We start from the raw sequence: 13,420 nt of genomic DNA, 5'->3' as shown, positions 1-13,420 counted from the left end.
AGTACTTTCTGTGTGCCAGTTACTGTTCTTTGTGTTTGCAAATGTTATTTAATCTCTACAACTTTTATTTTTCAAAAAAGGAACTTGAAGTTAAATAGTCCACTAAGTAAAGATGTGAATCAGATCTGATGACTGACTCTAGAAACATGTTTTTAAATGTTCCATAGGCAACTAAAAGAGTTATAAAGTGATATTATAAATTTAGGGGGGAAATAATAACCTACTGTAGGACAATAATTAAATTATGGTATATCCCCATTATAAAAGGTTATATCATCATTACAAATCATGTGGTTGAGGAATATCTTGAGGAAATGTTTACCTGTTATGATATAATGTGAAATGCTAAAAAGCAGTATATAAAAAAGTATGATTCCAGTTTTTTAAAATGTACATATATTTTTGTACAGAAAATATCAGAGGGACATACTTAAAATGGTTAGCAGTAATTTTCCCAGACTTTTTGGTACTATGTACTATATGAATTTCTTCTTTGTAACAATGTTTTCCAAATTCTCTACAATGAACATAAATTTTTATAATCAGAAAAAAGATTATTTGAAAAGTAAAGGATTAAGAAAATAAGCAAAACTTACATGGTGGGGCAAAAGTGGGTTTACAGTTGTTCATATGGAAAATAATACAATAATTAGTAAATAATACAAGAATAAACTGTGTTTCACGCACTCACAACTGTAAACCTACTTTTGCTCCACCCTGTATTTAAAGTCTTAGAATTATTAAAGTGGAAAGGTTTCATGGTGACCTTCCTTGCCTGTGGTGTGGAACTGTCTCTGAGCGTCCCCCACAGACTGCCGGTTCCTGTCTGAAGATCGCCTCTAGGCGGAGCCACTGCCCTCTGCCTCGGGGGCAGTTCTGTTGCCCAACAAACAGCACGTGGGAAAGGAATTTTCTTTTTATAGTACTCCATGAAGACATGATCATGGGGGACACTCTTGTCTTGCGGAAATTTTTGTTGTATTAAATTTTCTCTAAAATACGGGACAAATGTTTGCCCTGCTTAGGCTTTGTGTTCTACTTTATTAAAACATTGACATAAGTAATAAATATGGATATTTAGTGAGAATCAAACAGGAATAGAAAAACACGGGCTGTTACAGGTTGTACTATTAGTTTTCTTTTAAAAGAAATATTCTATGCATGATGTAGCTCTGATTTTCCTCTGGGTGGCTGTTTTTCTAGCACAGCATGCATGACTGATTTTTCTCATTGGGATGTAGCACACTCTAGTGGGCATGTTTTCTGGTTGTGGTTTTTTTGTTTTTTTTTTTCTCAATCTTGTCAAATAACTGTATTGGGCAATTTGGTGATGTGCTTACTACATAGTAAAATTTGTGAATATTATTTGAATTAAGTAATGACCCTACTGAGCAAGACTAACTTTATAGGCTGCTGGGGTGTTGTACGTTTTTATATGGTTTCTTCAGTAGAGAGAAGAGAAACTTTTTTCCATTGGTTTCATCTTCTCTTAGTTAACATGAAACTGACAGGCAGGCGTTGGAGGAACACTGGTGGTGTTTCTCTATCTTACACTCCTTGGATTTTTTTTTTTTTTTATCCTCACCCGAGGATATTTTTCCATTTTTTGTACAGATAGAGTGGGAGGGAGAGAGAGGAAGGGAGAGAGAGAGAGAAACATCGATGTGAAGGGACACATCGAGTGGCTGCCACTCGCACGACCAACCAGGGCCGGGGACAAACTGCAACCGAAGTATGTGCCCTTAGCGGGAACCGAACCTGGGTCTCTCCAGACCGCAGGCCGACGCTCTAACCGCTGAGCCAAACCGTCCAGGGCCACTCCTCGGATCTTAAGATAGATTTTGTTTCCCTTGTAGGACTCTTGAAAAATTTTTATATACCACTCTGTGAAAATTTTGGTCATTTATGCACAAACATTTTCATATTCTGTCCCAATGGATGGTTTTTGAAAATGAAAAAAAGTAATTTTTTATTTTGTTTTTGCAGAGTGATGGTGAGGATTTTAATTACATCATTGCATTTTTCCTTGGAACAGCAGCCTGTCTTTACCAGGTAAGTAATTTCTCTCCTATTTTTAAGAAACACTTTCCCATTATTGTTTGTTTCTGGTATCAATTCTAATAATTGCTTGTGCACTTGAAATAAATAAAAATAATGTTTGATTTTTTTTGCTTCCCTTTTAATTTGAGCCTCTGTTAGCTTTATGACCTACCTGTCCATTTTGAGTGGACATAGATCCCAGTAAACTTGATATTACCCCCATCCTGTGCTGGGCTTCAGTGGTCCATGTCATTTGCCTGTGGCGGTAAAGATTACTTCTAGACTTTGTGGTGACTGGTTGATTATTCAGCTTCCAGACTCTGCTTATACTCCAGGCCGAGGAGTTTGTACTTTTGGGAAAGTTTTTGAATAGGGAACAGCGAAAGCAGTATTTTAGAATATTTAATTTAACAGTGAATAGGATGGCCCTGGCCAGTTTGGCTCAGCAGTTGGAGCGTCGGCCTGCGGTCCGGAGAGACCCGGGTTCGGTTCCCGCTGAGGGCACGTACTTCAGTTGCAGTTTGTCCCCGGCCCTGGTTGGTCGTGCGGGTGGCAGCCACTCGATGTGTCCCTTCACGTCGATGTTTCTCTCTCTCTCCCCTTCCTCTCTCTCCCTCCCACTCTATCTGTACAAAAAATGGAAAAATATCCTCGGGTGAGGATAAAAATAAAATAAAATAAAAAAAAACATAACAGTGAATAGGATGGATTGTCAGAGTGGAGAGATTGGAAGCAAGGAAATTAGTTGCGAGGTGATTCCATTATTCCAGGCAGAAGGTAATGAGAGGTAATGGCAGTTAGGGATGTGGTGGGGAAGGACATGGAGAAGGAAGACTGCTAGGACTTGACAGAATAGATATGGGGCTTAAGGAGGGAAGGGGTTTTATACCTGGGTGATAACCCAGGTATACTCGTATGGGTCCTCGTATTTTCAAGAAGAGAGGAGGCACAGGTTGGTAGGGAGGGATGAGATGACCATGCCAAATTACCCAAACCCAGGAATGTCTTTGCTAAAACAGTTTAGAGCAAATAAGGCCTTTTGATTGAACTTTTATAAGTAACACATTTCTCTGGTTTACATAGGAATATTCAGGGCTGCAAATATAAAGCTACCTAAAGCTCAGTAGAAGTCTCTAGTGAAATATTTTGGATATATCCATTTGACTTTTATGTAAAGGTGTGTTAAAAATTTTAGTTTCAGTGACCCAATTTTTATAATCCCCTAATTTTCTTAATCATTTATATTATTTTTGGAAATTGTTTTTCTGTTAAATTTTATATTTAATTACAATGTGACATTTTTTGCAGGAAATGTGAAAACTTGTATTTGTTAATGTCACAGCCCTTCCTTCCTTCCTTCCTTCCTTCCTTCCTTCCTTCCTTCCTTCCTTCCTTCCTTCCTCTCTTTCTTTCTCTCTCTTTCTTTCCTCACCCAAGGATATTTTTACATTTATCTTCAGATAGAGTGGGAGTGAGAGAGAGAAACATTGATGTGAGAGAAACACACTGATTGGTTGCCTCCCACATGGCCCTGACCAGGGCTGGGGACAGAACCCAAACCAAGGTATGAACCCTTGACCGGAATCAAACCTGAGACTCTTTGGTCCATGGGCCAACGCTCTAATCACTGGGACAAACTGGCCAGGACCAGTACTTTAATTTTATGAATTATTTTTGTGTAGATTTTCTAAACTTGAATCTCTGTAATCCTGCCACACAGGGGATATGATCTTATTTTTGAAAATGAGACATCTGAAGTAATTTCAGTATTATCCAGAGATCATATAGCCAGTAAGTCAGTGATGGAATCAGGATTTAACTCCGATATTTTTTTTATTCTCCGGGTTGTCTAAGCAAAATTTCTACATTTGTATAATTTTTTAATGCTATAAAATTACAATGTTATAACTTTTACATACATTATTTAATATGATTCTAAAACAATGTGAGGTAAATATTAACTTTAAAATAACTTCATGAGCCTGGCTGGTGTGGCTCAGTGGTTGAGCATCAACCCATGCACCAAGAGGTCACCGGTTCTATTCCCAGTCAGGGCACATGCCCAGGTTGTGGGCATGTGGGGGGCAGCAGGAGGTGGCCAATCAATGTTCCCTCTCATCGATGTTTCTCTCTCTCTCAAATCAATAAAGAAAAAATTTTTTTAAGTAAAATAAAATAACTTTGAGTAATTATTTTTGTAAAATATGCTTTTGACTGTTTTACTTTAGTAAAATAATTTTAAATGCTAATGATAGCAAAATTGTATTGAGTTCTACTTTATCCTAAACACTTTACATTCCTTGTAACATTAAATTCTCATAGTCCCACACTAATCTTACTATCATCATTTTTTATTGAGGCCTATACAGCTCTCATAGCTAGTCAGTGACTTGAACCCAGGTCTGTGTGACTCCAGCACCAGTGCTGTTGCCTGTAGGTAGGCACACCTCTGTTACATTTCCAGAACAGCTGGAAGTAGTTACAAGAGTTGCCTCATGGAGGAGCAGTGTCACTCGGGTATTCTTTCACTTGAAAGAAGTAAACAAATTCATGCTTTAAAAACAAAAGCAAAAAACCAGTTGTCCTCATATTGATAGTCATGAAACTGCATGCTTTCCAACTATGCTGAGCAGAGTGATAATAATGCACATGTAGTTTTTCCAAAGTAAAACTTAGGGGGTTATGTGTTGCCAGTATAACATGCTGTATTTCCAGTCTTCAGGATGTTTTTAATCCACATTAGATCAGACCTCAAAGGCCACAACCACATGGTTTGTTGCCTTTTTTCTCCAGGCTGTAGGTACTTATGGAAGCACAGAACTCAGCCAGGTAGGAGTAATTTTGCTGTGTAGCATTTCAAATAGGAAACCAAAGGATCTAGATACTAGAGACTCTTCCTTTTCCCTCAATGTTTTATTCTGGAAACTTGCAAACTTACAAAAAGTTGAAAGATTAGTATACGTAGAGCCAGCAGTTGATAACACTTTGCAACACTTGCTTTATCTTTCTTTGTATGTGTGTGCATATAGTGTGTATTTTAAACTGTTTATAAAGTAAGTTGCAGACAGATATGCATGTGTAAAGTTGTTTTTGTAATTAAACTTTTTTGTTTTGTTTTGTTAATCCTCATCTGAGATTTTTTACATTGATTTTTAGAGAGAGTAGAAGAGAGGGAGAGAGGCAGAGAGAGAAAGAGAAAGAAAAGAACATCAGGGTGAGAGAGACACATCGATCAGTTGCCTGCCACACATGCCCTGAACAGGGACAGGGATCACCCTTTCAATTCAGGTATGTACCCTTGACCTGGAATTGAACCTGCAACCCTTTGGTGCAAGGGCCAGTATTCTAACCACTGAGCTACACTGGCCAGGGCCCTATTAAACTTTTTTTGAAATATGTTTTTATTGATTTTTTAGAGAGAAAGGAAGGGAGCTAGAGATAGAAACATCAATATGAGAGAGATACATTGATTAGCTGCCTTCTGAACTCTCCCTATGGGGGATTGAGCCCACAACCCGGGCATGTGCCCTTACCAGGAATCGAACCGGGACCTCTCAGTCCATGGGATGATGCTCAATTCAGTGAGCCACACCAGCTGGGCTAAACTTTTTATTTTGAGATAATTATAGATTCACATGGAATTGTAAGAGATCCTATTATAACCTTTACCTTGTTTCCTCCAATGGTACCATCTTGCAAAACTATAATACAGTATCATAACTAGGTTGTTGATATTGATACAGTCAAGATATTGAACATTCCTATCACAAGGACCTCTCATGTTGCCCTTTTGTGGCCACATCCAGTTTCCTTTGGCAATCACTAATGTGTTCTCCTTTCTATAATCTTCTCATTAAAAAAAATTTTTTTTTCTTTATTGATTTTAGAGAGAGATGAAGGGAGAGGGAGAGAGAGAAACATTGATGAGAGAGAACATCGATTGGCTGCCTCCTGCATGCCCCCCACTGGGGATTTGGGCCATAAACTGGGCATGTGCCTTGACCAGGAATCGAACTGGTGACCTCTTGGTGCATGGGTCAATGCTCAACCACTGAACCACACCAGCTGGGCCATAATCTTCTCATTTTAAGTATGTTATGTAAATGGAACCTTACAGTATGTGACCTTTTGTGACTGGCATTTTTTTACTCAGCATAGTTTTCTGGAGATTTATCCAGGTTATTGCATATATTAAGTTTGTTCCTATTCATTGCTAAACAGAATTCCATGGTATGTTATGTCATAGTTATTCATTCATCCATTAAAGGACATGTGCATTCTTTTCAATTTTTGGCTATTAAAAATAAAGCTGCTATAAACATTCATGTACAGGCTTTTGTGTGAACATCTCCAAGGTAAATGTCCAGGAGTGAAGTTGCTAGGTCATATGGTAGTTGCATGCTTGGTTCTATTAAGAGACAAACTGTTTTTCAGGGTGGCATACCATTTCACATTCACACCAGCCTGTGTGAGTGATCCAGTTTTTCTATATCCTCTCCACCATTTGGTATTTTCACTATTTTCTATTTTAGCCATTCTGATAAGTATGTTGTGATACCTCATTGTGGTTTTAATTTGCACTTATCTAATGGCTAATGATGTTGAACATCATTTCATGTCCTTATTTTGTCATCTGTATATCCTCTTGGGTGGAACGTCTGTTCATGCTGTTTGCCTATTTTCTAATTGGATTGTTTATTACTATCAAGTTTGAGAATTCTTTATGTATTCTAGACATTAGCCATTTGCCCAATATGCAGTTTGCAAATATCTTCTCCCAGTCTGTAGCTTATCTTTTCATCCTCTTAACTGGGTCTTTTGCAGAGTAAAAGTTTTTAATTTGGATAGAGTTTATTGTATCAGTTTTTCCTTATGTGGATTCATGCTGCATTGTCAATTCTAAGAACTCTTTGCCTACCCCTAGATCCTGACGTTTTTCTCCTCTTTTTCCTAAAAGTTTTATGTTTCATGATACAGTTTTATAGTTTTGTGATCTGTTTTGAATCAAGTTTTATATAAGATGTGAGTTAGATTAGGTTGAGTTTGGATTTTGTTTTGTTTTTTATTTTGTTTTTCACCTGTGGATAGATGGTCAATTGCTCTAGCACCATTTGTTGAAAATGCTATTGTTTTTTCCACTGAATTGCTTTTTTTTTCAGAGAGAGAGGAAGGGAGAGGGAGAGAGAGATAGAAACATCGATGAGAGAGAACATCGATTGGTCACCTCCTGCCTGCTCTCCCCACTGGGGATCTGACCCATAACCTGGGCATGTGCCCTGACTGGAAATCGAACCGGCAACCTCTTAATGCCTGGGTCGATGCTCAACCACTGGGCTCTACTGAATTGCTTTTGCATGTTTGTCAAACATCAGTTGAACATTTGTGTGGGTCTATTTTGAGGTTCTGTATTCTGTCTCATATATCCGTGTGTCTACCTCTCTGCCAGTAGTACTACATTGTTTGATTACTGCAGCTATATACCGTGTATTAAATTCCATTTTCTTAATAGTTATAGGTCTACTCAAACTGTGTGTTTCATAATGGATGAATTGTGGTAGTATGTGTTTTATGAAGTAGTGGTCCATTTGATCTGTTATCCAATTTGTATGTAGAGTTGGTTGTAGTGTTCCCTTACTGTCCTTTTGATGTCTGTAATGATAATCTGTTTCACTCCTCATACTGATCATCTATTTTATTGATCTTTTCAAAGAATTTATTCTGTGTTTTATTGTTTTCCTATTTTCAATTTTATTGATTTCTGTTCTAATCTTTATTATTTCCTATCTTACACTTTCTTTGAGTTTATTTGGCTCTTCTTTTTCTAGGTCTTGAGATGGGAGCTTAAATGATTGGAGAATTTTCTCTATTCTATATACATTTAGTGTTTTAAACTTACTTCTTAGCATTTCATTGTCTGTGCCCTGTAAATTTTGATATGTTGTATTTTATTTTTATTTAATTCAATTTATTATTTTTTTAATGTAAAGTTTTCCTTTTTTAAAAAAACTTCTCACCTGAGGATATGTTTTTATTGATTTTTAGAGAGAGGGGAAGGGAGAGAAAAACATTGATACGTGAGAGAAACATCGATCATTTGCTTCCCATATGTGCCCCTACTGGGGATCAAACCTACAACCTAAGTATATGCCCTGACTGGAAATCATACCCACAATCTTTTGGTGTACAGGACAACACTCCAACCAACTGAGCTACATGGCAAGGGCAATTCAATTTATTTTATTTCTTGACTTTCCTTGTGGCCTTTTCCTTGACCTATGGATTATTTAGAATTATGTTGTTTGGTTTCCAAATGTTTAGAGATTTTTCTTTTTTTCCCATTATTGATTTTTAGTTTGATTTTATTGTGGCTGGAAAAACATACTGTTTGATTTCAGTTCTTTTAAATTTGTTAAGGTTTGGTCTATGGCCTAGAATATGGTCTATTTTGGTATATGTTCCATGGGCACTTGAACAGAACATGTGTTCTGCTGTAGTTGAGTGAGTGTTCTGTAAATGTCGATTAGATCCTGTTGGTTGATGATGTTTGTTTCTGTATCCTTGCTGATTTTCTGTCCAGTTGTTGAGAGAGGAGTATTGAGGTTTTCAACAATAATTATGGATTTGTGTAGTTCTCATTTCAGTTCTATCAGTTCTTGTTTCATGTATTTTGCACCACTGTTGTTTAGTTCGTGCACATTAAGGATTGCTGTGTCTTCTTGGTGGATTGATCCTTTTATCATTATATAGTATCCCTCCATGTCCTTGGTTATTTTCTTTTCTTAGAAATATTTTTATATTTACCTGATAAACATACACCATGAATGTTTGCATGGTATATCCTTTTCCATTCTTTTACTTTCAACTTGCCTATATCATTTCAAGTGAGTTTCTGCTAAACAGCATAGAGTTGATTTATGTTTTTTAATCCACATTCTGTCAATCTCTATCTTTTATTTGCTGTGTTTAGGCCATTACATTTAAGGCAATTATTGATGTTAGGGCTTAAATCTGCCATCTTCTATTTTGTTTTCTGTTTTTAATTTTTATATTTTATTTTCCCATCTACCTGAGGGTTACTTGAACATTTTTTTATAGAACTCTATTTTGATTCATCTATAGTGTTTTTGAGTGTACTTCTTTGTATAACTTTTAAAATGGTTGCTCAGGTACTGCATTATGCACAGTTTTCTGGTTTGTCATTTTACCTGTTCAAGTGAAGCATAGAAACTGTGCCTCCTTTTATATCCCTTTGCCCTCCTCTGTTTATAATATAATTGTCTTAAATATTTCCTCTACATATATTTAGAACCACACCAGACAGTGTTATAATTTTTACTCCAGCCATCAAACATAATTTAAAAAACTCAAGAGAAGGAAAATCTATTATATTTATCTATATTTTTGCTTACTGTGTTTTTTTTTAATTTGTTTTTGTTTTTTGCTTTCCCAGTGTTCTAAGTTTTCTTTAAAAAAAAAAAATTTTATTGATTTTTCTTTTTCTTTCTTTTTTTTTTTTAAGCGAGAAAGGAGGGGAGAAGGGAGCAAGAGATAGAAACATCAATGAAGAAGAAATATCGATTGGCTGCCTCCTGCACACCCCCTACTGGGGATTGAGCCCACAACCCGGGCATGTACCCTGACCCGGAACTGAACTGGTGACCTCTTGGTGCATGGGATGATGCTCAGTCCACTGAGCCACACTGGCCAGGCTGAGCTTTCTTCTTTTATTGTTTTCTTTCTGTTTAGAGAACTTCCTTTAGCCATTCTTTTAGGGTACATCTATAGACAAATTCTGTTAGTCTTCTTTCACCTGAGAATGTCTTTATTTCCCCTCCCACAAGATACTAATAACAAAGAGAAAAATAGTAACTTAACAGTGAAGAAACCTGTCAGACAGTACCTACCTAAAGATCAAAGTTAACATTACCAATAATAAGACATATTGCATATCACCATGGTGATATTCTTGCCAAAACTGCATATCACTTCAATCTTCAGAAAATATACAAATCGAAATGGAGCAAAACAACTGGTTGACACTGTTCAAGTGTGCAAGGTCATGAAAAGCAAAGACTTAAGGAGCTATTGCAGATTTGAGGAGACATGACAACTAAATGCAATATGGAATCTGGAATGGATTCTGGACCAGGAAAATGGCCTTAGGGGGACAACTGGCAAAATTTGAATAAAGTCTGTAGATTAGTTAATAGTATTGTATCAATGTTCATATCCTGGTTTGATTATTACACTATGGTTATGTAAGAGGATAACGTTAGGGGAACAGGGTGAAAGGTATACAGGAACTCTACTATTTCTGCAACTTTTCTCTAAATCTAAAATTATTTCAAAAGAAAAAGTTTTTTAGCCCTGGCCAGTTTGGCTCAGTGGTTGGAGCGTTGGCCTGCAGACCAGAGAGGCCCGGGTTCGGTTCTCGCTAAGGGCAGGTACCTTGGTTGCGGTTTGTCCCTGGCCCTGGTTGGGGTTGTGTGGGTGGCAGCCAATCGATGTGTCTCTCACATGGATTTTTCTCTCTCTCCCTCCCTCTCTCCCTCCCACTCTGTCTCAAGATAAATGCAAAAATGTCCTCGGGTGAAGATAAAAAAAAACAGTTTTTTTTCTAACTACAGTGATACCTCGGTTCTCGAACGCCTCGGTTTTCGACCAAATCGGGATTCGAGAAACTTTTGTCTCGGAATCCGAACAAATATTTGGAACTCGAACTTCCGAGATGAGCCGAGTTGAGCCGAATGGCGTTCATTCGGCCCAGCGCGCCTTGCTTGCGTCATCAGTGTGAGTGCAGAGAGAGAGTCATGCTTTGTGGAGTCACGCTTTCCTATTGGGTTTCATTGCTTCGGTTCTCGAACAATTCGGTTCTCGACCATCCTCCTGGAACGAATTATGTTCGAGAACCGAGGTATCACTGTATTTTTATACAATACAAATCATTCAGTAAGTGCTTTCAATTCTTGTTTTTTTTTTGGATAGCAGTCTTTGTTTTGAGTAAGCAGAGTCCTAATTTCATACTATTAAACGCATTGAACAAACATTTCCACATTCTTTCTGCATTGTCTTAAACACTCTAATATCCTTCTTGTACTGAAGCCTGGATATAACTTCACAAAGAGACCTCTGCTTCTTTCTTCAGACTTTGTGATCACATATAATTTCTATATTTACTATATTGTGAATTTTAGATATCTTCTAGAAAACAGTTCATTCATTCAACAAATTTTTAAAAATTCTCATCCAAGAACATTCCTACATTTATCTTCAGATAGAATGGAAGGGAGGGGTGCAGGGAGGGAAGGAGAAAGAGAGAGAGAGGGAGGGAGAGAAACATCGATGCGAGAGAGACACATTAATTGGCTGCCTCCCGCTGGGCCACGACCAGGGCCAGGGACCGAACCACAACCAAGGTACATGCCCTTGACCAGAATCAAACCTGCAACTCTTTGGTCTGTTGGCCAACGCTCTAACCACTGAGACAAACCAGCCAGGGCCATTCAACAAATTTTTAATGAGCAGTTATGTGCTATGTGCTCTTCTAGGCACTGTCAATAAATGAGTGAACAGGACAGTCAAAATTCTCTCCTTTCATGAAGCTTAGATTGTATTTGGAGAATATAGATGACAAAGTAATCATATTTTTAAAGAATTTTAATAGTATGGAGGAAAAATAAAGCAGGAGAAGATGAATGCCAGGATTTGAGGTAGAGTAGGGGAGTACTTTTATTAATGTATCTTCTAAAATGACACTCATTGCCTCTGTCTCCTCTTTTAATTTTATCTTTTTCAAGACATAACTATTTGATATTGTATATGTATAATGTTTGTCATCTTTTTCTGTTTTCTAGAATGTGAGCAAGGGCTTTGTTTGTTTACTTAAAGCTAAAGAACAATGCCTGACTTATTGCAGGCCCTCAGTAAATATCCCTTGAATGATTTCTCCCTTAAATGTTCACTCATATCCTCCTAGCTTAATTCTGTGCACTGAATGTAGGGGGTCAGTAAATACTGTTGATTTCAGTAATATTCAGATTCAGGTTATATGAGAGTTGATTTTGCTAAATGGCTTATTTGAGCTTTTTGTATATTACTGGGGTAAAAATGAAAGATGGATCCCCCTAAGGTCCTGCGAATGCTTCTTAGTTGCCTGTCACCTTAAGGATTTTGTCCAGCCTGTTTGCAAGGCAGTCATCCAATTATTCCTCCATTTTAAATATGATACAAAATCTTTTTCTTTTGAAAAATGAAAAGCATAAAAGGAAAAAAATCTAATTCCCTTTCATAGCCAAATGCCTTGATGCTACATTATTTTATCTGTAGATGAAAAATCCCCTTATTCCACTTTCATTTTACTCTGTGGCCTGTTACAGTTTTGTTGTAGAAGCACCTGTTTCTTTTCCTGTAACCCTAATCATCTTTCATTTTATATTTTGAACAGTGTTATTTACTTGTCTACTACACTGGCTGGCGGAATGTCAAATCTTTTTTGACTCTTGGCTTAATCTGTCTGTGCAACATGTATCTCTATGAACTTCGCAACCTCTGGCAGCTTTTCTTTCACGTGACTGTGGGAGCATTTGTTACACTACAGATCTGGCTAAGGCAAGCCCAGGGTAAGGCTCCTGATTATGATGTCTGACACCATCCTTCAGACTTATTGCCTGGGCTTCCTGGGGGAAAGACGGGAGCACATCTTTACTGCCACTGTGATGAAGAAACTGTTCACCACAAACAAGAAGCTCTGCTTTCTTTCTCTCCAACTGTCCTTTTTGTTTTAAGTCAGCATGGCATGCTTGTGAGCATGCAGTACCTGCTAGGCAAACTCCTTTCAGAAGAATGTTGGCTATGAGAGTATTACTCGGAGGAGGAGGAGGAGACCTCTCTGCAGAACCATACCAGCGGAAGAGCAGTCAGACATCATTGGAACACCTGGCCAGCAGTCCTGAATCCCTGCTGAAGAGTTCAGTCAAAGTCTGTATGGGTCTTCTGAGGGCCACGCAGGAACTCTACACCCGGGTTTGCCTTTATGAGGCATTAGTATAGACCAAATAAAAAGATGCCACAGAAAATTGAAAAATTTGTTTCAAACAAATGACTTACTAAATGCAAGATAATTTGCACATTTATGGTACCATGAGTTTATGAAGTCCAGGATGGTGTAGAGTTGGTTCTTTTTTCTTTTATATTTTTGCTTGAATTTTAACTCTGGAAATCACTTGCAGCAGCAAACTCATCTCTGAAACATCATAAGTATTGAAAGTACCTTGACATAGGTTTCCTTTCTAGACTGTGGTGGTAGTTTCTTTTGAAATCACTTTTTAAAAATATGATTTGTTACACTATAGCCATTGTTTTTCCAACTTCAATCACTTGA

At 37.5% G+C, this 13,420-nt stretch overlaps 1 protein-coding gene across 10 annotated transcripts in view; it reads left to right on the top strand.

Annotated features, from left to right (window-relative positions):
• Positions 1-13,420, top strand: part of SEC22A (SEC22 homolog A, vesicle trafficking protein) — a 91,054-nt gene that overhangs the window by 73,708 nt on the left and 3,926 nt on the right. For 6 of the 10 annotated variants that reach the window (XM_036243613.1, XM_036243612.1, XM_036243611.1 and 3 more), the window contains 2 exons: positions 1,987-2,052; positions 12,485-12,659. In XM_036243613.1, coding sequence (XP_036099506.1) covers positions 1,987-2,052; positions 12,485-12,659 — 241 coding nt within the window. Of the gene's footprint in view, positions 1-1,986; positions 2,053-3,123; positions 3,163-12,484; positions 13,152-13,420 lie in introns of those variants that run through there. The other 4 variants (XM_036243619.1, XM_036243620.1, XM_036243618.1 and 1 more) reach the window with 3 other exon arrangements.

Source organism: Molossus molossus, unplaced genomic scaffold, assembly GCF_014108415.1.
Source record: "Molossus molossus isolate mMolMol1 unplaced genomic scaffold, mMolMol1.p scaffold_m16_p_5, whole genome shotgun sequence".
NCBI classification, from domain to species: domain Eukaryota; kingdom Metazoa; phylum Chordata; class Mammalia; order Chiroptera; family Molossidae; genus Molossus; species Molossus molossus.
Note: the sequence above shows the minus strand (reverse complement) of the source record. Positions and strands in the feature narration are given on the sequence as shown.